We start from the raw sequence: 26,556 nt of genomic DNA, 5'->3' as shown, positions 1-26,556 counted from the left end.
TTAAGGCATCTATTTCGCTCTCTTATAGCGTTTAAAAACTTTTATCAACTTACGCCTTTAGAAACTTTTTGTCAAAATATATCTCCTCCAACTGGCTTAATCTCTACATTCTACAGTCTTCTGGTGGCATTTCGTCAACCTATCGAGTCATTATAAGCTAAAGTGGGAAGAAGACTTTGCAACGGAACTGGAGGATGATGATTGGGCTGAAATCGGGAGCTAAAAGCTCCATTTGTGTGCAGACCAAGGAGAACGCGTGTAAGTTACTCTACAGGTGGTATCTTGTTCCCACTCGCCTAAGAGCTATATTTCCAGATGCTTCCAACTCTTGTTAGAGAGCCTGTGGACAAGAAGGCTCTTTTTTGCACATTTGGTGGTCATGTCCCAAGATGGTCAGATTTTGGCAAAAGGTGCATAAATTTATCCTTAGTTACCTCATTACAAATTGCTCCCTGCCCTTCCGATTCACTCCTACACAGACCAATTCCTGATGCAGACAGGCATGAAACAGCACTAGTGAGCCATATTCTCAATGCTGCCAAATGCGCAATAGCAGCAAGTTGGAAGCGTTTGGAATCTCCTACGCTGCCTGAAATAATCAATAGGGTTTGGCAGACTTACCGCTGCGAACATATTACGAGTATACTTAATGACCGACCCATCAAATTCCAGAATACCTGGCAACCTTGGCTTACTTCTTGCGGAACAGAGCAATCAAGCACCTTTTGAGGTAGATTCTGACATAAGTTTAATACCATATTTCATACTGAATATCTGAGACTCGTTTAGGCACCAGGTTGAGATCCCTTCCTCCTTTATCTCCTCCCTCTCCATTTCTTTTCCCTCTTGCCTCTTTCTTTGCCTTCATCCTTCTTTCCCAAATCTAATTTTTCCCCTCCTCTCTTTCCCTTTTCTTGTACATTCCCCGTCCTTCCTCCCTTTATTTCTAATGTTGATGTCTTATATTGTTATAACAAAAGTTCTTAATAACTTTTTATACTGATTGAGCGATTTGTGTCCTAACCTAAATGCTGTTAAAACTTGAAAAAACTTCCAATAAAAAATATGTTTAAAAACAAAACCAGGTGAAGGCCGCGGTTGCCACTGTCGGGGAGGGTGCCCATGGCTACCTGCCCTGATCCACATTGGGCTCCCGGTAAAACGGTCACCTGGCCCAATCTTGCTAGACAGCGTACCCAGCCATACCCTGGTCCAAGACGGGGTAATCGGATATAGAATCATTCTTACAGGAGGATGGGAAAGTGCAGGACGAGTCTGACTGGGTGGATAATCCATCTGGGGGACAGGGGTTTGAAGCCCTGATTCTGGTTATTTGGCAGGTCCTTAATATTTCAGACCTAGAGCAGCCAGCCCCTCAGGTGTATGTATTAGATAATCAAAAAGATAACCGTATCCTTTCCATCCTCACCCCATTTGTTGAAAATTTGGCGAGAAGCCAGGCTCAAACCTGATAGCCGGTTTCAGATACCTCGAAGGTATCTTCTGTACTTTCCCTTTTCAGAAACGGAGGTTGCCTTGTGGGAGACTCTCCCTAGCGTAGACGCTCCCATTGCACATTTGACGGAGTCCACTGTAGTTCCCCTGACCAGTGCTGCTACTCTAAGAGACTGTATGGACAAAAAATGTGTGGTTTCTGAAGTACATTTATTTTGCCTCTGGTTCTTCCCTGCACCATGTTATGGGCTTTTTACTCTAAGTCAGGCCTGTCCAACCTGCGGCCCTCCAGATGTTTGTGAAACTACAAGTCCCAGCATGCCCTTCCATCTATCAACAGGTTGTCTACTGGCAAAGCATGCTGGGGCTTGTAGTTTTACAACATCTGGAGGGCCGCAGGTTGGACAGGCCTGCTCTAAGACATTCAGGCCGGTTTGGCCAGAGATGACTTGTTTCCAATCGCTGACCACATTAAAGAAGCTGCAGAATGTCTGAGAGAAGCAGTCCTGGATGCGGGTCAGGGACTATCTAGGACTTCCTCATTAGCAGTGGCAGGCAGACGGTCACTATGGCTCAGATTTTGGGTGGCAGACTCTGAATCCAAGAGAGCTCTGGAGTCTCTACCTTATGACGGATCAGTCCTCTTTGGGCAAGAATTGGAAAAGTACATTTCCCAGGCCACAGAGGGTCCTTTCTGCCAGTGACTGCGTCCAAATGCAAGGGAAATCGTTTTCGTTCCTTTCACTTTGTCGATCGCTTCAAAGGTGCACCACAAATAGGTCAAGCTACACCCCAATCTGGGCCAGGACAACGGGGTAGACAGGCTTGGACAGGATGCTGTCCAAGTGGGCGGAAGAGCAATCCACGTGACTCCGTCACCCCCAACAGACAGATTGATGGTGGGAGCCCAACTGCTGAGATTTCAGGAGCAGTGAGTCTGTTCCACCACAGACGCCTGGGTAACGGGGGAAGACGCCAGCCTTTTGGGCTGGGGGGCGGTTACTCTCACTCTTCGCTTGCAGGGAACCTGGACTCGAGTGGAGTCGCATCTTCCCATCAATGTTCTGGAACTAAGGGCAATTTTCACTGTACTTATTCAGGCTCAGTCTTGTCTGCGAAACCAGCCCATTCGGATTCAATCAGACAATGTCACGGTTGTAGCTCATATGAATCGTCAAGGAGGGACCACAAGTTCCCTTGCCATGATAGAGGTAGCCAAAGTAATAAAGTGGGCGAAACGGCAAGTTCCAGTCATATCAGCAGTGTTCATCCCAGGGGTGAACAATTGGGAAGCAGACTACTTGAGTTAACATGCTATACATTCAGGGGAGTCTCTCCATCTGGAGGTGTTCACTCAGATTGTTCACAGGTGGGGTCAACTGGAGATGGACATGATGGCTTCTTGGTTGAACTATAGGGTGAACACACTGTTCCAGGAAACGGGTCCTCAGTTTGGTGTGCGTTTTTCTTCCAATTCCAATGTTGCTGAGAATCTTAAAAAAAGGTAAAGAGCAAAAGGGTTCCAGTTACCCTGGTTCCCGATTGGCCTTGGAGGTCCTGGTATGCAGATCTTGTCAGTATGCTGGAGGAGCTGCAATGGCATCTGCTTCTGAGAGAAGATCTTCCTGGAAGTTGAGACCTTGATTCTACGAATCAAAGGCTGGTCGGATGAGGTCATTCTGACAATGTTCAATGCCAGGAAACCATCATCTTCCAGCAATTATCACAGAATCTGGAAGGCTTATATCGGCTGGTCTGAGAGGAAGAAGTTTCCCACTTTTTTTTTTTTTTTTTTTTTTGGAATAGCTAGGGTTTTAGCTTTCCTTCAGGAGGGTCTGGATAAGGGATTGCTTCTGGCGTCCCGTAAAGTCAAGACTTTTGCTTTGTCTATTTCCAGAGGCATTTCACTCTGTTACAAGACGTGCAGTCCTATCTACAAGAGGTTCTCCTTTGTTCCTCCAGTGGAATCGTGGGACCTCAACTTGGTTCTTAGGGCCTTACAGAAACCACCCTTTGAAATGCTGAAGTCTGTACCCATAAAATTTCTCACCTGGAAGGTGGTCTTTTTACTGGCTATTTCTTCAGACAGGAGGGTTTCTGAGTTGGCGGCTCTTACTTTTCATGATGACAAGACGGTTCTCCGTTCCGTGCCCACTTTTCAGCCGAAAGTGGTTTCCAAGTTCCATACCAGTCAGGATATTGTCATTTTGACTTTACCCAGAGATTTTCAATCCGACAGTCAGGAGTCTCTTCCACTGTTGGATGTGGTTCACGCCTTGTGTATTGTTCGGTATCAGTTTGGAAGACTGACAGTCTTCTGGTATTGTATGATGTTCAGAAGCGTGGCTGGCCAACCACGAAACAGACAATGGCTAGATGGATCACGGCTACTATTCGTCGGGCTTATGTTTCCTAGGGTTCTCCTGTACCGGTTGGTTGGCCACAAAAGTGGTCAGTGCTTCCTGGGCTGCCAGACACGGTCCTTGTGTTGGGCAGCTACTTGGTTTTCCATCCACACATTTACCAGATTCTACCGATTTCATGTCTTTGCTTCCAAAGACATAAGTTTTGGGCGTAAGATTTTATGTGACGCTCAGTCTAAGCATTCTCGCCCATGGGGGCAGCTTTGGAACGTCCCCATGGTTGGCAGTATCCCTCAACTGTATGTGCTAGAGAAATTAAGATCTTTGTACTTACCGTAACACTTGTTCTGTTGGTTGTGTTTCGACCTCTCTTGTGGCTTGGTTAGTTAAATAAACTGAAGCATCTGGCCAGAGGGGGCATGGAGGGGAGGGAACAGGCTAGACAAGTTTGTTAGTGCCTTTTACTCCACAGCGCCCTCTATACCCCCATGGTCAGCAGTGTACCCAACTATGTTTAGAGAAATAGATTTTATGGTAAGTACGAAAATCTTCTTATCCTTTCCATAATGTTCAATCCCTGTAATATACTATAATCAATTAATTATACCATAATAACTATAATCTGTCCCCAAAAGATATTTTCGGCTCAATTTAGAATACAAATATTCTCTATACAGCACCGTGTAATTGGTGGCCCTATATAAAGAGTAATAATATCTGTCCCCCTATGTTTCAGATAATTGATTATGGGAAATGTGGCGATACAGATGAGACAGCCATGAAGATGGCCGATTTCTGGCTGACGGTATGTGATGTATACTTTATTCAGAGAATAATTGACCCCCATAGCGACCCATATGTCACAAATTAGGAATCCTAATGTATTCCAAATCATGAGATCAAGGATCCATTAGTGTTGTCCGTCACATATACCTATCCTCTGTCCCCTCCTCACCTTTCAATCTGGCCCTCACATCTAATATCTACACCCATATTCAACTTACTTACAATATCCTGTTTGTCATTTTAAGCAGTAACTGATTATTGGCCTTTATTAAGGTAGAGAGGGATGAGAAGACTGACAACAAAGGTAAAGGGTAGATGTACGGGGATGGGGTTAGCCGCCCACATATAGATGATCTGGTCGTAGGGGAGGCCCTAATGTTATTTCATGTATAGCATTCATTGGCTTTAGCATAGATAATTGTAAATGTGAAAACAAAAAGTTCCTTTGGAAAGTTTCTTGAACAAATTATTCTTGACCGTCAAGGTGCAGACAGGTACGCAGTCCTCCTGGTGGCAGTAAGGACAATGCACAGTAGTATAGTCAGTACAGGATGAGATAACTGTGTCAGATGAAGCTTTGGCTGATTTGCTTCTGTTGAGCGGGCAGCACTTTGCAGTTAGTTTCTTTATCACCAAAATTCCCAGTTTATATAATAAAGCAAAGAAGTATTATGACCAGTACATAAGTCAATAATTGCAACATACCTGTAAACCACCCTCCAATACCCTTAAACCAATTAGCGGGATGTAACTATGACAACCAGTCTGATCCCACTAATTCATACTCTTTATCATTATGTTTTTTTATAAACTCGTCTTTTAATCTGTGGCTTTGGGCAATATGGGAAGCAATAGGATCACTGAAACTATCTGGAATATATGAGCAGCGTGTGGGGCCTTGGGCTGCTGTGAGATAACCAAGTACCAGCTGATGTTGCCCAAGTACCTTAACATAAATGTTTCAGATCTGGTCTGTGACATTATCAAATAATTTCCTCTATATTGTGTGCATTTTTAACGGACCCCCCCCATTCCCCAAATGCCCACTGAATATCCCATCTTGGTATACCAGGGTTGATACACAAGATCATGGGCCTCGTATTGTTTAACCTGTGATGCTCTCCTTACTCTGTGATTAGCGGGACTATGAGTTAAATCAATAGGTTTTCTTTACCACATTGCTGGGGCTAGTCTAGCAAGGGTGCATATACCAGTACTTCTTACAGGCTACAACTTATAGTCCTGTTTCCCACACACATAATACAACCACTCAGGTAAGCGGTAATGACCTCCTTCTGCTAAGTCTCATGCATACCATTGCCAGGGCGCCAAAGAATGGGGAACACAGTACTCTTATTCCCAATGCATCAGGCTATTTCCCTACCCTTCTGTATTCTAGTCACGGCCTCCCCCGTTATTTTTAGGGCCATGTTGCCACCAGTCAGGTTACTATGTAAGATAATCGTTTCATTAGTTAAGGGAGTTTCCTCTAAGGAAGTGATTCTGGCATTAACCCTGACGCATCGAGTGTCATCACTATTATCCAGATTGCATTTCATCACACAAGTGTCAGTTTTTCCCACAAACCAAAGAGCATGTGTCAATTCTAAAACACATAGGACAACCTTAGTGTTGTGCAACCTGCCAACTGTTAAATCTTTAGTAGCTTTCCAGCTCTTGCTTACACTTGGCTCCTCTGGTGACACAAATAGGCGAGTGAGTGCATTCCTGTCTCTACAAGCATATAGTGCACTTGAACAAGTCTATTGTCCCATGGTTCTTGCAAATACTTATGTAATTCACAAGCAGTCCTTCTGTTTGGAACATTTCGGTTAACAATCTCATTGTCCCATTCTAGACCCAAAAACAGATATAATGTTAACATTAACAAAAGGAAATACATCATTACTCCCCTTATTAATGTCCTTGCAGTGACATGCGTGGATCCAGGTATCTGGTCCTCCTTGACAGAAGTTGGTGTGGTGAGGAGGATTTAATCTGGTCCTTCAAATCAGGGGTCCAATCCTTATCTCACGTGTTTATTTATATACAGTCTTCTTGTTGGATGTTATGCGTCTCATCATATAAGATGAGACTGGAATAGAAGTATATACCCTGTGATGTATTTGTGTTAGTTCTTGTTGTATTACATACCGAGTTAAATCTGCATTTTTATGCTGTAATTGCTGTGGAAAGTAAACATCCTATCCTAGAAGGGGTTCCAAACAGAATTTCATAAGGAGTTAAATCCTGCTTTTTACTAGGACTGTTTTTCTAACCAGTTTTTCTGAGCTTAAGCCATTAAATTCTGCAACTTGAATTTGATAGTGTCCTTTTGTCTTTCTACCTTACCACTACTTAGTGGGTGATAGGGAGTGTGTAGAGCCTGGGAGATGTCTAAATCTGCCAATATGTGTCCTAACACTTCTCCAGGGAAATGTGTTCCCCTATCACTTTCTATTACCTCTAGGACACCATATTTGCAAACTACTTCTGACATTAACTTCTTTCCTATGGTTCTGGTATTTACTGTTCTACAGGGCCCAGGCTTCAGCCCATCGGAGAAAAGGTCCACGCACATCAAGAAATAATCATACTCTGCAACAATTGGTAGTTGTATAAAATTAATTTGTAGTCTTTGAAATGGATAATGAGCTTTGGGCCATGGTTTTAGCAGGCACTTGGACAGTTTTTGCCAGGATTATGCAAAGCACAGATGGTGCAGCTTGTAGTATAAGCTTGTGCTGCCTGGATGAAACATGGTGCTATTCAGTACTTGTCCCTTGCCATGCATAATCTGCTCCATTACTGGGTAGAGTAGTAGCTATGACCTATTGTCCATACCCCATCCGTTTCCTCTGCCCCAGGTTTTCCCCATTTTGTCTTCTCTTTTACATAGGAATGTTTCTGCATCTGCTTTAGTATGTCAAGATCAAATGTCTCAACTGTCCCGTTATTATATTAACTGCAGGGCTTCAAGGCTGATTCCTTGGCTGCCTGGTCTGCAAGTGCATTCCCTTCAACCTCTAGAGTATTGTCTGACGTGTGTGCCCTCCCTTCACCACAGCCACCTGCCTAGGTTACTGCACAACAGGAAATAGTGACTGAATGCAGTCGGCATATTTGATTGGTTTCCCTGAGGACCCCATAAAATCCCTGCTCTTCCAAATAGGGCCATAGTCGTGTACTACAACAAATGCATACTGGAAATGTGTGTAAATGTTAACGGTCTGTCCTTCAGCATATATTAAGGCTGCTGTCCGATCTTGCAATTCTGCTTCTTGCGCTGAGCTGGAGTCTGGCGATGCTTCCTGAATATAAATGTCAGTTTTCCGTGGTCACTGAGTGACCTGTGTGGGGTACTCCATCTACATAATAACGAGAAGAGACCTCAGCCATATTAGAGAGAGCTCATGTTTCAGAATTCATTAGTTCAAGCCAATCCTGAGGACAGTCATAATAAAATTGAGTGTCATTTATATCCTCCCTTCATCTTTTTCTTGCTGTTCAACATCCCGTCCTCCTGTCCTCAAAAATATTTCAGGAACAAGTTGAGGTGCAGAGTTCTTTATATTACACCAGGGATAACGAACATTCCCAAAGGGAAACTGAGGATTTGTCATCTTATTTCAGCTAACGAGGTTAACCTGATCATTTACTGCCAAGCCTTCATTATAAAGAAGGATTGATGAGGGTTTTCCTTCATATCTGCATTCATTTAAGAGGGTGCTTTATAAACGCACTGATGGCTTCCACAACTTAACCTTAAGACTCGATATTAGAGCAGGTTTTACAGATAAACCCACATTTGTATTTAAGAAATCCAGTATTCTTCAGAAGTTTATTGTCTCAGCTTCCTAATAGTAGAGAAGGTATAATTAACACCAGCAATAATAGGACTCTAGTATACTCATGTACCCAAAAGTTGTATAATGTGATCGTGTAGCTAACAACAGACAGTATGACTTGTATGCACCATTTATACTACCACAATGCACCTGTTCACAGGAAGCAGCTTGTGATATACAGGCGTTGCTTATATAATGTTTCCTCCTAGACGCACCATGACCTGGAAGGAGGAGACTGGTGGAACAGCCCAGGTCAGAGTTGCATAAAATGTATATATTTAATGGGTGGGGCAGTGAATGCAGGCACCACCGGCACTGCAGGGGTTAAGACCCAACATATTATGTGTATAATTTATAAATTCTATATAATAAAATAAAGTGCTTTTACCTTCCTCGTTGGTCCAGTGTATACACGTCTCCAGCTTCAGTTCCCGTGGTACCTGGTGTGCCTCCCATGCCTGCTGGTCCAGCAGCAACATCTAGCACAGTAACTCCAGACTGCAGCTGTCGTAGGGACTTGTTGTGGATGAATATAAGAGACGCAGTGTCTTCTGAAAGTCCCAGGAGGCAAATAGCCAGAGCAGCGGCAGAAAGGGGACTGTTCCCTGGATCTGACTACCCACCCTCTGAAACCGACTTCGGCTTGAGAGTGAAAACCAGACCACAAAGTAGGTTCCCTGGCAGTATTTTAGGCAGGAGAGTTAAAAATGAAGTCCTCCAGCTCTTGCCTCAGTGGTGTTGAGTCTCCCTCTCCCTGGATGCTTGTGGACAGGAAGGGGGTGGGGTACACACCCTTCAGGCTGATTCACACGTAAGCTTGGTTGGTTAAAGGGACACAAGGGTGGATTAGGACCAGCTAGGTTGTGTGTCCAGAATGATATAAAAAGAGCTGTACTGTCCATGTAATAAGTATGCTTCATGTGATCACCTCTGGCTGGTGTGTAACGGTCCTTGTAAGAACCCTTTAAGAGCAATAAACCATCATTGCTTTCAAGAGCCTGCATGTTGCCTATTGCTTACTGTATCCTGTGACCTACAGATGAGAGCTAAACTATCTGTCCACCCCCCACAGCCCTGATCCAAGCTAAGAGGTGCTGCTGCAGCTAAAGTACACCCAGAAGTAAGCGGTTCTCGGTGCCGTTGAGCAGGCTGGTGGTGGCAACAACTGGAGTGCAGGTGACACTTGCGGGTACTGTTCCAGAGCATCCGAAGGAGTTATTAGTAACATTGGATTCCTGACCGTAAGAAGGAATCAAAAAATAACCCTTAGTAGACCGATAAATAGATGGGGTGGCAGAGTAAGCCCATCTCGTAACACCGGCATTACAGGCCACTTATTCCAGAGAAATACCTCCAGTGCTGACTACCCATTGCAGAGAAATACCTCGGCCCCCATTATACCATGCCTAGCCACCTATTTTATGAAGTAGCAATATTATGACATTAATTCCCCCCATCCCCAGCCCACCAACTTACCTGTCCTTTCTCAATGTTGAGAGCTGCTGTCAGGGTTAGACAGGCCTATCGTGACTCGGCGCACAGAGACATGAATGGATGATTGTGATTTCACATAAGTGACCTAGGGCGGTGCAACACAGACAGGGCTATTTACTGATGCCCCAGCACATGGACCTATACACAGGACGCACCAATGCCCCAGCACATGGACCTATACACAGGACGCACCAATGCCCCAGCACATGGACCTATACACAGGACGCACCAATGCCCCAGCACATGGACCTATACACAGGACGCACCAATGCCCCAGCACATGGACCTATACACAGGACGCACCAATGCCCCAGCACATGCATGTATACACAGGACGCACCAATGCCCCAGCACATGGACCCTATACACAGGACGCACCAATGCCCCAGCACATGGACCTATACACAGGACGCACCAATGCCCCAGCACATGGACCTATACACAGGACGCACTGCACCAATGCCCCAGCACATGGACCTATACACAGGACGCACCAGCACATGCATGTATACACAGACGCACCGGCACATGGACCTATACACAGGACGCACCAATGCCCCAGCACATGGACCTATACACAGGACGCACCGGCGTATGCACGGACGCACCAGCACATGGACCTATACACAGGACGCACCAATGCCCCAGCACATGGACCTATACACAGGACGCACCAATGCCCCAGCACATGGACCTATACACAGGACGCACCAATACCCCAGCACATGGACCTATACACAGGACGCACCAATGCCCCAGCACATGGACCTATACACAGGACGCACCAATGCCCCAGCACATGCATGTATACACAGGACGCACCAATGCCCCAGCACATGGACCTATACACAGGACGCACCAATGCCCCAGCACATGGACCTATACACAGGACGCACCAATGCCCCAGCACATGGACCTATACACAGGACGCACCAATGCCCCAGCACATGGACCTATACACAGGACGCACCAGCACATGCATGTATACACAGGACGCACCGGCACATGGACCTATACACAGGACGCACCAATGCCCCAGCACATGGACCTATACACAGGACGCACCGGCGTATGCACGGGACGCACCAGCACATGGACCTATACACAGGACGCACCAATGCCCCAGCACATGGACCTATACACAGGACGCACCAATGCCCCAGCACATGGACCTATACACAGGACGCACCAGCACATGCACGTATACACAGGACGCACCAGCACATGCATGTATACACAGGACGCACCGGCGTATGCACGGGATGCACATATACACAGGAAGCACCAGCACATGCATGTATACACAGGACGCACATGCATGTATACACAGGATGCACCAGCACATGCATGTATACACAGGACGCACCAGCACATGCATGTATACACAGGACGCACCGGCGTATGCACGGGATGCACATATACACAGGAAGCACCAGCACATGCATGTATACACAGGACGCACATGCACGTATACACGGGACGCACATGCACGTATACACGGGACGCACATGCACGTATACACAGGATGCACCAGCACATGCATGTATACACAGGACGCACCGGCATATGCACGGGACGCACATGCATGTATACACAGGAAGCACCAGCACATGCATGTATACACAGGACGCACCGGCGTATGCACGGGACGCACATGCATGTATACACAGGAAGCACCAGCACATGCATTTATACACAGGACGCACATGCACGTATACACAGGACGCACATGCACGTATACACAGGATGCACCAGCACATGCATGTATACACAGGACGCACATGCACGTATACACAGGACGCACATGCACGTATACACAGGACGCACATGCACGTATACACGGGACGCACATGCACGTATACACGGGACGCACCAGCACATGCACGTATACACGGGACGCACCAGCACATGCACGTATACACGGGACGCACCAGCACATGCACGTATACACAGGACGCACATGCACATGCACGTATACACAGGAAGCACCAGCACATGCACGTATACACAGGACGCACATGCACGTATACACAGGACGCACCAGCACATGCACGTATACACAGGACACACCGGCGTATGCACGGGACGCACATGCACGTATACACAGGACACACCGGCGTATGCACGGGACGCACATGCACGTATACACAGGATGCACCAGCACATGCATGTATACACAGGATGCACCAGCACATGCACGTATACACGGGACGCACATGCATGTATACACAGGAAGCACCAGCACATGCATGTATACACAGGACGCACCGGCGTATGCACGGGATGCACATATACACAGGAAGCACCAGCACATGCATGTATACACAGGACGCACCGGCGTATGCACGGGATGCACATATACACAGGAAGCACCAGCACATGCATGTATACACAGGACGCACCGGCGTATGCACGGGATGCACATATACACAGGAAGCACCAGCACATGCATGTATACACAGGACGCACCGGCGTATGCACGGGATGCACATATACACAGGAAGCACCAGCACATGCATGTATACACAGGACGCACCGGCATATGCACGGGACGCACATGCATGTATACACAGGAAGCACCAGCACATGCATGTATACACAGGACGCACCGGCGTATGCACGGGATGCACATATACACAGGAAGCACCAGCACATGCATGTATACACAGGACGCACATGCATGTATACACAGGATGCACCAGCACATGCATGTATACACAGGACGCACCAGCACATGCATGTATACACAGGACGCACCGGCGTATGCACGGGATGCACATATACACAGGAAGCACCAGCACATGCATGTATACACAGGACGCACATGCACGTATACACGGGACGCACATGCACGTATACACGGGACGCACATGCACGTATACACAGGATGCACCAGCACATGCATGTATACACAGGACGCACCGGCATATGCACGGGACGCACATGCATGTATACACAGGAAGCACCAGCACATGCATGTATACACAGGACGCACCGGCGTATGCACGGGACGCACATGCATGTATACACAGGAAGCACCAGCACATGCATTTATACACAGGACGCACATGCACGTATACACAGGACGCACATGCACGTATACACAGGATGCACCAGCACATGCATGTATACACAGGACGCACATGCACGTATACACAGGACGCACATGCACGTATACACAGGACGCACATGCACGTATACACGGGACGCACATGCACGTATACACGGGACGCACCAGCACATGCACGTATACACGGGACGCACCAGCACATGCACGTATACACGGGACGCACCAGCACATGCACGTATACACAGGACGCACATGCACATGCACGTATACACAGGAAGCACCAGCACATGCACGTATACACAGGACGCACATGCACGTATACACAGGACGCACCAGCACATGCACGTATACACAGGACACACCGGCGTATGCACGGGACGCACATGCACGTATACACAGGACACACCGGCGTATGCACGGGACGCACATGCACGTATACACAGGATGCACCAGCACATGCATGTATACACAGGATGCACCAGCACATGCACGTATACACGGGACGCACATGCATGTATACACAGGAAGCACCAGCACATGCACGTATACACAGGACGCACATGCACGTATACACAGGACGCACATGCACGTATACACAGGACGCACATGCACGTATACACAGGACGCACATGCATGTATACACAGGATGCACCAGCACATGCACGTATACACAGGACGCACCAGCACATGCACGTATACACAGGACGCACCAGCACATGTATCCGCTTTACTCGTGAAGAATGCAATGGTTTTTCATGCTCGCTATGACTATCCTGCCTATTCCTCTTGAGAGCAGAGAGGGTCAGTGATGGCACAAGGTGGATGTGGTCGTATATCCTAATTGTCACTCACCGGACTGTGAGTGCTTCTTCCCGGACATTTAGGAACCGTGGCCGTCCTCCATCCTGAGGGACTGCGCATGCGCAGCCCTTTCTATACCTCCAGTGTATGTTCCTTTAACTTAATTGGCAGATCAGGCAACCTCCCTATATTAAGCACCTGTGGTCATCACCACATTGCCTGATCTTGGAGTCTCATTCCCCATGAGTCTCTGAAGGTGTTCCTGTGTTTCCTTGTTTATTCAGCCCTGCTGATTCCTGTGGTTTCCAAACCACTTCTACCTCTGTGGTTTCCAAACCACTTCTGCTACTGTGGTTCCCATACCACTTCTACCATCTACCGTATCATCGTGACTGTGAGCTGATTCCTATCCGCTGCCTCCGTGCACTACAGTCTTCTAATCACTTCAACTCTACCATGTATCATTGGGACTGTTAGCTGATGCCTATCCGCTGCCTCCGTGCATTACAGGCTTCAACCACATCCACTCACCTGTTCATGTTTGTGACTGCCAGCTGATTCCTATCCGCTGCCTCCGTGCACTACAGGCTTCAACCTGCAACTCGTCTGTGTTTCATCATCGTGACTGTTTGGCTGATTCCTATCCGCTGCCTCCGTGCACTACAGTCTTCAACCTGCAACTCGTCTGTGTTTCATCATCGTGACTGCTAGCTGATTCCTATCCGCTGCCTCCGTGCACTACAGTCTTCAACCTGCAACCCGTCTGTGTTTCATCGTGACTGTTTAGCTGATTCCTATCCGCTGCCTCTGTGCGCTTCAGTCTTCAGTCCTTGTCTACTCTACCGTGTTTCCTTGAGTCTGCTGCCACTATTGCTACCCGCTACTCTCCGTGATCATCTGTTCCAGTTCAACTCTGCTCCGGTGTCCCATCGTTACTGCACCTGCTGGTTGCTATTGGTTACCTCCGTGTTCCCGCAGAGACCCGCTGCTGTTACTTCTCAGCGCTACTCATCCATCTACTGCTGATCCGCTCTCCACGCCTTCCTGTGTTCCCTGCTGGTCTACCTACCTGTGCGCTGCACCTGCTAGACCCCTGCTTCACCCATCCAGGGACTTGTATCCTGCTGGCCTCCTGCCCTTCAGGTATCTCTGCACTCCTGTCTGACTGCCTTCTCCTGAACCACGGTATGCATACTTCCCATTGACTGTGCTGTGTATTGCATACCTTGCTGGACTGTGTTGGTTCTCCTCTGGAGTGTGCTATCCGCTGAGTCTATTGCCATCATTGACTGTGTTATCTTATGCTGGACTACTTCAAGAGACTTTCTATATTGGCAGTATTGTTCAGTCATTTATACATTTATACTGTGCATATTACTGTGGATCAAAGTCAAGGTGCCCGTGTATATATTGTGTTGCAGTCTCTCCCCGTGCACCTCCTCACATATATATTCAGTAGTACAACTTGCTAGTGGCAGACCACTGACTCCTGTTTACAGTTTCACCTGTTCCAGTATCCTCTCACATAGCAGTGGTACAACTTGCTAACGCAGACCACTGACTCCTGTTTACAGTTTCACCTGTTCCAGTATCCTCTCACATAGCAGTGGTACAACTTGCTAACGCAGACCACTGACTCCCCGGATACCTCCACTTGGATTCCATTCCTTCACTCTGACAGCGGTACAACTTGCTATCCGCAGACCGCTGACTCTCATCCCCTCCTCGTTTCTGTTGGACATTCCTCCTCACTATAGCAGTGGTACAACTTGCTACCGCAGACCACTGACTACCTTCACGTGTCCTTTGTCCATACAGTTCCTCGTGTATTACTACCTCCATATTGCCAGTGCTGCTAGTCATAGACTTTCCTGAGCATCTCATCATCTGCTATTTCCTGTTCCGTGATCACCCTGCTACCAGAGTACCATATTACCACCTATACTGCTCTGGTAAGCCTATCACCTGGTGATCCCTGGGTAAAGACTCCTAGTGCCCGTGACAGTAAGATCAGGCCATGACAGACCCAGATACGGAACCTACTGCTAAAGAGATGCTGCAGCATCTGGTCAGCCGTGTGGAGCAACAGGATGCTCGCCAACAGCTGTTACTTCAATGTTACCAATCGTTAACCTCCCAAGGAACATCTGGACAGACTGTTACAGCTAGTATTGAAGCTCCTGTGCTTTCCTCCGTTTCCCCAGTGCCATCCCAGGTGTCTACAGCTCCTACGCTTCACCTGCCTACTCCGTCAAAATATGACGGGGACCCCAAAACTTGTAGAGGTTTCCTTAACCAATGTTCAGTCCATTTTGAACTCCAACCTCAAAATTTTTCTACCCATCGTTCCAGAGTGGCCTATCTTATCTCATTGTTTTCTGGACAAGCCCTGGCTTGGGCCTCCCCTCTGTGGGAAAGAAACGATCCAATTCTACAAGATAGTGCCAAATTCATTTCCACGTTCCGAAGTGTGTTCGATGAACCAGGTCGTGTGACCTCCGCTGCTTCCAGCATTCTTCGTTTGCGACAAGGCTCCCATACAGTAGGACAGTATGTCATTCAATTTAGGATCTTAGCCTCTGAACTTCAGTGGAACACTGAAGCATTAGTTGCCGCCTTCTGGCAGGGGCTCTCCGATAAAATTAAAGATGCACTGACTACCCAAGAGCTTCCTTCGTCACTAGAAGATTTGATCTCTCTTTGCCATCGTGTAGACATGAGATTTCGTGAAAGAGAATCTGAGAAAACAACTTCTGCTAAAGCACCTCTTCGTTTAAACCCTCAATTTCGTCCAGTTTCACCTTCTGTGATTCCCATGGAGATAGGACGTTCCAAATTATCTTTAGAAGAGAGGAAACGAAGAGTAAAGAATAGACTCTGTATCTATTGTGCTGATTCCACACATATGCTCAGTTCTTGCCCTAAGAAATCGGGAAATGCCAGGCCCTAACTAGTTCTGGAGAGGTGAAGTTAGGGTCCCTGGAGTCCTCTCCATTGTCTATGAAATCTAAAGTCTGCGCTTTCGATGTTACGATTTCCTTTGCTACCAAATCCTTTGAGTCACAGGCATTGATTGATTCCGGAGCAGCAGGAAATTTCATTTCTAAATCACTAGTGAATCAATGGTCCCTTCAGTGATCACTTTAAAAACACCCATTACTGTGACGGCTATAGATGGATCACGTCTCATCAATGGTCTCATCACCCAGAGTACGTCTCCAGTAACCCTTCAGATTGGTGTACTACACCATGAAGAAATTTCGTTTTTAATTCTTCCTGTTACGACAAGTCCGATTGTCTTAGGCCTTCCATGGCTTCAATGTCACTCTCCCCAGATTGACTGGCGCACCCCTCAAGTTACGTCTTGGGGGCCTGAATGTCACCATCGTTGTCTCTCTCAAGTTATTCCTCTTAAAGTACAGCAATCTTCCATCTCATCGTCCTCCCCGGGACTCCCTCCTCAGTATGCTTCATTTGCCGATGTGTTTGATAAAGCTCAGTCTGAACGTCTTCCTCCTCATCGTTCTTGGGATTGTCCGATCGACCTTCTACCTGGCAAGACTCCTCCCAGGGGTCGGGTCTATCCTCTCTCGTTACCTGAAACTCAAGCCACATCTGAGTACATACAGGAGAATCTCCAGCGTGGGTTCATTCGACCTTCCACCTCTCCCGCTGGAGCTGGGTTCTTCTTCGTCAAAAAGAAGGATGGATCATTACGCCCTTGTATAGATTTTCGTGGACTCAACGCCATTACTATCAAGAATCGGTATCCCATTCCGCTGATCACTGAGCTATTTGATCGCATCAAGGGAGCTCGGATATTTACTAAGTTGGATCTTCGTGGTGCCTACAATTTAATTAGAATCCGTTCCGGTGACGAATGGAAGACCGCGTTTAACACCAGAGATGGGCATTACGAATATTTAGTAATGCCCTTCGGGCTGTGTAATGCCCCCGCGGTTTTCCAGGGTTTCATCAATGAGATCTTTCGGGACTTATTATATGTATGTGTCGTTGTCTACCTGGACGACATATTGATCTTCTCACAGGACCTGCCTTCTCATCACCAACATGTGGCAGAGGTCCTCTCCAGACTACGGAAAAACTCGTTGTTCTGTAAATTGGAAAAATGTTCATTCGAGTTACCCCAGATTCCATTCTTGGGGTATATAGTTTCCGGAGTTGGCCTGAAGATGGATCCAGACAAAGTAAATGCTGTACTACATTGGCCTCAGCCAACTACTCTTCGTGCCATCCAGCGTTTTTTAGGTTTTGCCAATTACTATAGACGCTTCATTCAAGACTTCTCATCCATTGCATCTCCCATTGTGGCCTTAACTCGGAAAGGGGCTAATACTAAGCAATGGTCATCTGAGGCTCTCCAAGCCTTTCAAATCCTCAAAGAGTCCTTCTCGTCTGCTCCCATTCTGCGACAACCTGATGTGACACTCCCCTTCTTCCTAGAAGTAGATGCCTCTAATGTGGGCTTAGGAGCTATTCTCTCCCAACGCTCGGAGCAACAAAAATTACATCCTTGTGCCTTCTACTCTCGGGGTCTTCTGCCCGCAGAGAAAAACTATACTATCGGGGACAAGGAGTTGCTGGCCATCAAAGCTGCATTAGAGGAATGGAGATACTTGTTGGAAGGAGCTCGCCATCCGGTGACGATCTTCACGGATCATAAGAACTTGTCATATTTGCAATCTGCTCAATGCTTGAACCCTCGTCAAGCAAGATGGTCTCTTTTCTTTTCCCGTTTTGAATTAATTATAACCTTCAAACCAGCCGCTAAGAACAAGAAAGCTGACGCTCTATCTCGAGCTTTGGTGACGTCCTCTGATGTAGAAGAGGTTCCCAACCATGCTATTCTAGACCCCAAATGTATTTCTCTGGCTGCTTCATCCACCAAAATGCTACCATTTGGGAAGACCCTCGTGCCTCCTACTCTGAGGAGGAAAATCCTTTCGTGGTTCCATGCCTCTCGTTTTTCCGGACACGCCGGTGAACACAAGACCTTTGAGATTCTCTCTCGAAGTTACTGGTGGCCTTCAATGAGGAGAGACGTCAAAGAGTTTATTGCTTCCTGTGATTTATGTTCTCAGTTCAAATCCTCCCGCAGAACTCCAGCAGGGTTGCTGCGACCACTACCCATTCCGTCCAAACCTTGGACCCATATTAGTATGGATTTCGTTACTGATTTGCCACCAAGTAAGAATCACAATACTATTTGGGTAGTGGTAGACAGATTTTCGAAGATGGCTCATTTCGTCCCTCAGTCCGGTTTACCTTCCTCGTCTACTCTGGCTGAACATTTCATTAAAGAAATCTTCCGCATCCATGGATGTCCGTCTGAGATTGTGTCAGATAGAGGAGTACAATTCGTTTCCAGATTCTGGCGGGCCCTTTGTAAAACCTTGGGCATACGATTAGCACTCTCATCATCGTACCATCCGCAATCTAACGGACAAACGGAACGAGTCAATCAAGATCTTGAGACTTTTATTAGGATGTTCTCTTCAGCCAACCAAGACAACTGGGTAGAATTGCTCCCTTGGGCTGAATTCGCCCATAACAACATGTACCATGAGTCATCATCCAAAACTCCATTCTTTGTGGTTTACGGTCACCATCCGTCTTTTCCGGAATTTCCTGCCCTCCCACCCACCCAAGTTCCTGCTGTGGAGACTGCTTGTCAGACCTTCAAAAATATCTGGTCTCAGGTCAAAACCTGTTTAAAGAAGACATCTAACAAATATAAGTCTTTCGCAGATAAGAAGAGGCGGGCTATTCCACCACTAAAAATTGGAGATCGGGTTGGTTATCTACCAAAAATATTCGTTTGAAGGTTCCATCTATGAAATTCGCCCCTCGTTTTATTGGTCCATATAGGATCATTCAAGTTATCAATCCAGTATGTGTTAAACTTCTTCTTCCTAAGAATCTTCGGATTTCCAATGCCTTCCATGTGTCCTTGCTCAAACCTCTCATCATCAACCGTTTCTCGACTCCTCCCTCAGCACCGCAGCCAGTTCAAGTTCATCAGGAGGAGGATTTCGAGATTACTGAGGTATTGGATGCAAAAATTTCGCGAGGAGTCCTCCGTTTCCTCGTTCATTGGAAGGGCTTTGGTCCTGAAGAGCGTTCATGGATCAAAGCTGAAGATCTGAATGCTCCTGCCCTTCTGAAGAAGTTTTATTCCAAAAATCCGGACAAGCCCGGTTCCAGGCGTTCTGTGCCCACCTTTAAAAGGGGGGGTACTGTCACTCACCGGACTGTGAGTGCTTCTTCCCGGACATTTAGGAACCGTGGCCGTCCTCCATCCTGAGGGACTGCGCATGCGCAGCCCTTTCTATACCTCCAGTGTATGTTCCTTTAACTTAATTGGCAGATCAGGCAACCTCCCTATATTAAGCACCTGTGGTCATCACCACATTGCCTGATCTTGGAGTCTCATTCCCCATGAGTCTCTGAAGGTGTTCCTGTGTTTCCTTGTTTATTCAGCCCTGCTGATTCCTGTGGTTTCCAAACCACTTCTACCTCTGTGGTTTCCAAACCACTTCTGCTACTGTGGTTCCCATACCACTTCTACCATCTACCGTATCATCGTGACTGTGAGCTGATTCCTATCCGCTGCCTCCGTGCACTACAGTCTTCTAATCACTTCAACTCTACCATGTATCATTGGGACTGTTAGCTGATGCCTATCCGCTGCCTCCGTGCATTACAGGCTTCAACCACATCCACTCACCTGTTCATGTTTGTGACTGCCAGCTGATTCCTATCCGCTGCCTCCGTGCACTACAGGCTTCAACCTGCAACTCGTCTGTGTTTCATCATCGTGACTGTTTGGCTGATTCCTATCCGCTGCCTCCGTGCACTACAGTCTTCAACCTGCAACTCGTCTGTGTTTCATCATCGTGACTGCTAGCTGATTCCTATCCGCTGCCTCCGTGCACTACAGTCTTCAACCTGCAACCCGTCTGTGTTTCATCGTGACTGTTTAGCTGATTCCTATCCGCTGCCTCTGTGCGCTTCAGTCTTCAGTCCTTGTCTACTCTACCGTGTTTCCTTGAGTCTGCTGCCACTATTGCTACCCGCTACTCTCCGTGATCATCTGTTCCAGTTCAACTCTGCTCCGGTGTCCCATCGTTACTGCACCTGCTGGTTGCTATTGGTTACCTCCGTGTTCCCGCAGAGACCCGCTGCTGTTACTTCTCAGCGCTACTCATCCATCTACTGCTGATCCGCTCTCCACGCCTTCCTGTGTTCCCTGCTGGTCTACCTACCTGTGCGCTGCACCTGCTAGACCCCTGCTTCACCCATCCAGGGACTTGTATCCTGCTGGCCTCCTGCCCTTCAGGTATCTCTGCACTCCTGTCTGACTGCCTTCTCCTGAACCACGGTATGCATACTTCCCATTGACTGTGCTGTGTATTGCATACCTTGCTGGACTGTGTTGGTTCTCCTCTGGAGTGTGCTATCCGCTGAGTCTATTGCCATCATTGACTGTGTTATCTTATGCTGGACTACTTCAAGAGACTTTCTATATTGGCAGTATTGTTCAGTCATTTATACATTTATACTGTGCATATTACTGTGGATCAAAGTCAAGGTGCCCGTGTATATATTGTGTTGCAGTCTCTCCCCGTGCACCTCCTCACATATATATTCAGTAGTACAACTTGCTAGTGGCAGACCACTGACTCCTGTTTACAGTTTCACCTGTTCCAGTATCCTCTCACATAGCAGTGGTACAACTTGCTAACGCAGACCACTGACTCCTGTTTACAGTTTCACCTGTTCCAGTATCCTCTCACATAGCAGTGGTACAACTTGCTAACGCAGACCACTGACTCCCCGGATACCTCCACTTGGATTCCATTCCTTCACTCTGACAGCGGTACAACTTGCTATCCGCAGACCGCTGACTCTCATCCCCTCCTCGTTTCTGTTGGACATTCCTCCTCACTATAGCAGTGGTACAACTTGCTACCGCAGACCACTGACTACCTTCACGTGTCCTTTGTCCATACAGTTCCTCGTGTATTACTACCTCCATATTGCCAGTGCTGCTAGTCATAGACTTTCCTGAGCATCTCATCATCTGCTATTTCCTGTTCCGTGATCACCCTGCTACCAGAGTACCATATTACCACCTATACTGCTCTGGTAAGCCTATCACCTGGTGATCCCTGGGTAAAGACTCCTAGTGCCCGTGACACTAATACAGTCCGGAAGCAGAGAAAATGTGAATTATCTTGTCCCAATCCTGCTTCCACATCAACTATGGGCTGATCATTGTGAATGTTTCTCCTGGTGCTATAACACACAATATTCTTATTGTACACCATTCATGTTCCATACCATTTATTAATCAATAGATTGGGCGACAGATTCCTGTAAGTAGCTTGTCCCTAACTGATTTGAATTTGGGAATGGTTTGGTTGGTCGATATCTACTCCCACATGGAGGCGAGTGGGAAAATGAAACATTTATATTCTGATTTCTGTTATTTCCTTTCCCTTTTATGTAATTTTTTTTACTAATATATTTGTACACCACTTGTTTTATAGTATTCATATCCTTTCAATGATTCTTTTGTTTTGTTTTTTTTCTTCCAGGAGAAGGATCTCATTCACAAGCTTTTTAAGTCCCTGGTTCCTCGCTTCAGCTCACATAATGGCAACTACACAAATATGTGCCAGATACCAAACCGGGAGAATCTAGACCGTGCCAAGATGGCAGTTATAGAGTACAAAGGAAACCCCCTCCCACCACTACCGGTTCGTAAGCGGGACAATGACAAGACCCTTATTAACCAGCTTCTGTTGGGTTATCGTTTAGAAAATACTCTGCAGACGTCTACATAACAGTTGGACAAGCTCCGTAGATAGGTGCCCTATGGATGCCATCACTCGTGTGATCGCTTCTGTCCTACTGACTGGTCGTGCTTATTATTTCATTATAAATAAAAATGTGTTTGTCATATTGATGCTTTGTTCTACGAAAGGAGACGCCGTTCACCTATGAAGTATTGTGTCCTGACACAGACAATGTCCAACTCTTCTCAAAGATCCGAAATAACCACAGCTAAAACTGCGAGTGGTTTTTGTTCTGTATAATGTGTTTGTTTTTCTAATGCAATGTCACGTGGTTAGGTTGTGAAAAGACCAATGTCTTTGTTCTCATAATGATGAAAGAAAAAATACAGAACAAAAGTGGGTTGTCTTTAAAATGTTGCACCTGTAAGTTGCATGGGCAGCACAGTGGCCTAGTGGTTAGCACTTCTGCCTCACAGCACTGGGGTCATGAGTTCGATTCCAGACCATGGCCTTATCTGTATGGAGTTTGTATGTTCTCCCTGTTTCCTCCGGGTGCTCCGGTTTCCTCCCACACTCCAAAAACATACTGGTAGGTTAATTGGCTACTATCAAAATTGACCCTAGTCTCTCCTTCTCTGTCTGTCTCCCTCCCTCTCTGTCTGTCTTCCTCCCTCCCTCTCTGTCTGTCTGTGTCTGTGTCTGTGAGTGAGTGTGTGTCTATATTAGGGAATTTAGATTGTAAGCTCCAATGGGGCAGGGACTGATGTGAATGAGTTCTCTGTACAGCGCTGTGGAATTAGTGGCGCTATATAAATAAATGATGATGATGATAAGTTCCTTCCTGTGGGAAACAAATGTAAAGAATCAAGTCTAAACCATTGTGGTTGAATAAAAAAAGTAAGGGAAGAAAGGAAAAGGAAGAAGTGTGCATTTAAATTGTTTACGTCTGAAAGGACTGAGGAGTCCTTCCGTAGGTACAAGTAATGTAAAAGGAAATTAGAGGCTAAATTAGAAAACGAAAAATATGTTGCAAAAAAAGTAAGATAAGCCCTAAAAGTGTTTTAAGTATATAAATGACAGAAGGATGAAAAAAGACAATATAGGACCCCTAAGAAGTTAGATGGGTGGATTGATTAATGATAACAAGAAAAAAGCAGAGGTATTAAACACTTTATTTTCTTCAGTATTTACAAGAGAGGAACACATGATAGGAATAATACAAGGAATTGGAAATACAACCATACCATTAATTAATACTTGGCCAAAATCGTAGTTATCCCTAAAGACGGTAAAGACCCGCTCCACTGCGCTAGCTATAGGCCAATCTCCCTCCTCAATCTTGATTTGAAAATCTGCCAAAATCCTAGCAATCCGTTTTAATACTTTCCTCCCCTCTCTAATCCATTATGATCCGGTAGGATTTATCCCGGGATGCCAGGCAAGGGACAATACCAGGCGTGCCATCGACATCATCCACACTGCAAATACCAAGAGATCCCCAACTATTATTCTCTCTCTAGATGCCGAAAAAGCATTTGATAGGATCTCCTGGGATTTCATGAAGACAGTTATTGAATCCTTTGACTTTGCTGGAGATTTCCTCACTGGTGTCCTAGCATTATACACTACCCCCACTGCTAACGTCCTGATTAATGGTACTCCCTCAGAGCCTGTCACCATTCGTAATTGTTGCCCCCTTCGCCCTTTAATATTTGCTCTAATAATCGAACCCCTGGCCTCCGAAATGAGATCTAACCCTAGCATACAGGGGATTTGGGTAGGTAATACAGATTGCAAGATCTCACTCTTTGCAGATGATATACTTCTGTTGCTTACCCAGCCAGGGATCTCTCTACCCAACTTATTTGCCACCCTCCAAAACTACAGTGAGATTTCAGGATATAAGATAAACTACGCCAAAAGGGAGGCTATACTGCTCCATGTCCTCCCTCTTCTCTGGTCTAATTCTAATTTCAAATGGCAGCACAGAAAGATCAAGTACCTGGATGTTTTCCTCACATACCGTTATGATCTCCTTTTTCGTGAGAACTTCCTACCTTTCATTTCCAGGATGTGGGCTGTGAAGGAGCTCCTATATCGCTGCTGATGTCGCGGTGGGCGGAGCTTGAGCCACACATAATGGGCGCTAGCATTCCACTGCTGTTTACATGCGCCAAATTTATGCACAGATTAAGATATGAACTGGCTGTAAGCCAGAGCATTCTAACCAAAGAAATTGTCTCTCCTATGGCTCCACAGTAAGTTCTTTGTTTGAACCTAAAAGACAGAGTTTGCTAGGAAACACAGAGCAGGGAGTCATAATTACAGGCCATATCTAGTGGCAGAGGTCAACCACTCCCATCTGAACCAATGCATTATGGGTAAAGGTTTATAAGCCATTGAAAGAGACAAATCAGTCTCTTTCGATCACTCCACACACATACTTGGACCTCTTACACCTGGAGCCCAGAGGACATACCAGTAAGCTTCTGTCTGTAACTTTTATCTGTCTGTATAACCCTCCTTGCATGTATTTCTTTTAACTTTCTTTTGAATCCTTTACCTTATATGTAAAGTTTTCCATTTAACTTTCTGGATCTTTAAGTAGCTTTTTCACATATACTTCAGGAATGTTTGCTAATTATAGTGCAATGAATTTCCATCCCCCTTATCTCTTTCACCCTCTGCTCTGACCACATGCCACTCTCTCTGTTATCTTATATCTTTCTCTCTCTTTCATTTAATCTTTCTTTAGCTACCACTTAAACATATATCTGTTTATTTACTATGTATATATATATATATATATATAGTATGTATATTACTTACCTGCAACTTCTAATCCCATCCCCCATCTTTCAAAACCACATGGCATACACACATGCATTCTTAAAACACATTCATTCTCTGTCTCTATACACACAACACGATTGAGCAATACTGACCATATACTCACTCCTATACATTTCTCTTACAGCATATACAGGGCAGCCAAGAGGAATTCAGGGCCCCAGTACAACAAATTCATGGGGCCCCCCTTATAGTTGAGCATGCAAAATTTTTCGGAGGTGTGCTCATGCATTTGGGGGCGTGGTAAATGCATAATTGGGGCGTGGCTAACATAAAAATCACTAGGCTCTCAGTTCGCCGAGGCGTCACATATGTCCAAGCACTCCTGACTTTCAGAACATCTAGCACCACAGTGTAGTATAGAAAGAATGCAGTGTGTACAGAAAGAGTTCAGTCTTGGCCTGCACCTAACATTGGGCAGAACACTCACCAAAAGTTGGTATTGTCCCTACTAGAATCACAACATTTCACACACTGTGCTGCTCTCTCCTACCTGTTCTTCTCACTTTCTTCACCTGTGGCTGCTGGTTTCTTTTGTTGCGGCTTATCTGGATCCTGGAATGTTGAAGGGCCTATTTGGAAAAAAAAATGGCTACATTTAGAAAATTACAGCCAGCCCCGGCGTTAAATCAATAGCACCCACGATTAATAATTAGGCCTTCCTCCAGCCCCAACATTAAAATAATAGTATTCACATTTAATAAATAAACCTATTCCCTCCCTGCAAACAGCAATACCTATTTCCCGCAATCATCACTGCCATTAAATAACTCAGTCACATTTAATAAATAGACCTCATTCTCCCTAAACTCGCCCCCATATTCAATAGCCCCCAAACCATCCCATCTTAAATTAATCGTTCCCACTATTAAACTACCTCACCATCACCCTACAAACAAAATGGCACCAATTAATTAGCCACCACCTACCGCACACTCACAACATTGCAACAAGCCCCCTATGCCATCACACACACATTACTGTGCCCCTTCATCACAACTACACTGTGCCCCCTTATGCTCACACTGCGCCCTCCATGCTGCTTTCCCCCCTTTTTATTCACTCTG

At 46.2% G+C, this 26,556-nt stretch overlaps 1 protein-coding gene across 1 annotated transcript in view; it reads left to right on the top strand.

Moving 5' to 3' along the window:
* MRPL17 (mitochondrial ribosomal protein L17) overlaps window positions 1–22,803 on the top strand; it is a 25,269-nt gene extending 2,466 nt beyond the window's left edge. The window contains exons 2-3 of the mRNA XM_075194594.1: window positions 4,555–4,623; window positions 22,439–22,803. Of these exons, the coding sequence (XP_075050695.1) occupies window positions 4,555–4,623; window positions 22,439–22,687 (318 nt within the window). The 3' untranslated portion in view covers window positions 22,688–22,803. The remainder of the gene's footprint in view (window positions 1–4,554; window positions 4,624–22,438) is intronic.
* Window positions 22,804–26,556: the final 3,753 nt, after the last annotated feature.

Source organism: Mixophyes fleayi, unplaced genomic scaffold, assembly GCF_038048845.1.
Source record: "Mixophyes fleayi isolate aMixFle1 unplaced genomic scaffold, aMixFle1.hap1 Scaffold_65, whole genome shotgun sequence".
Lineage (NCBI taxonomy): Eukaryota > Metazoa > Chordata > Amphibia > Anura > Limnodynastidae > Mixophyes > Mixophyes fleayi.
Note: the sequence above shows the minus strand (reverse complement) of the source record. Positions and strands in the feature narration are given on the sequence as shown.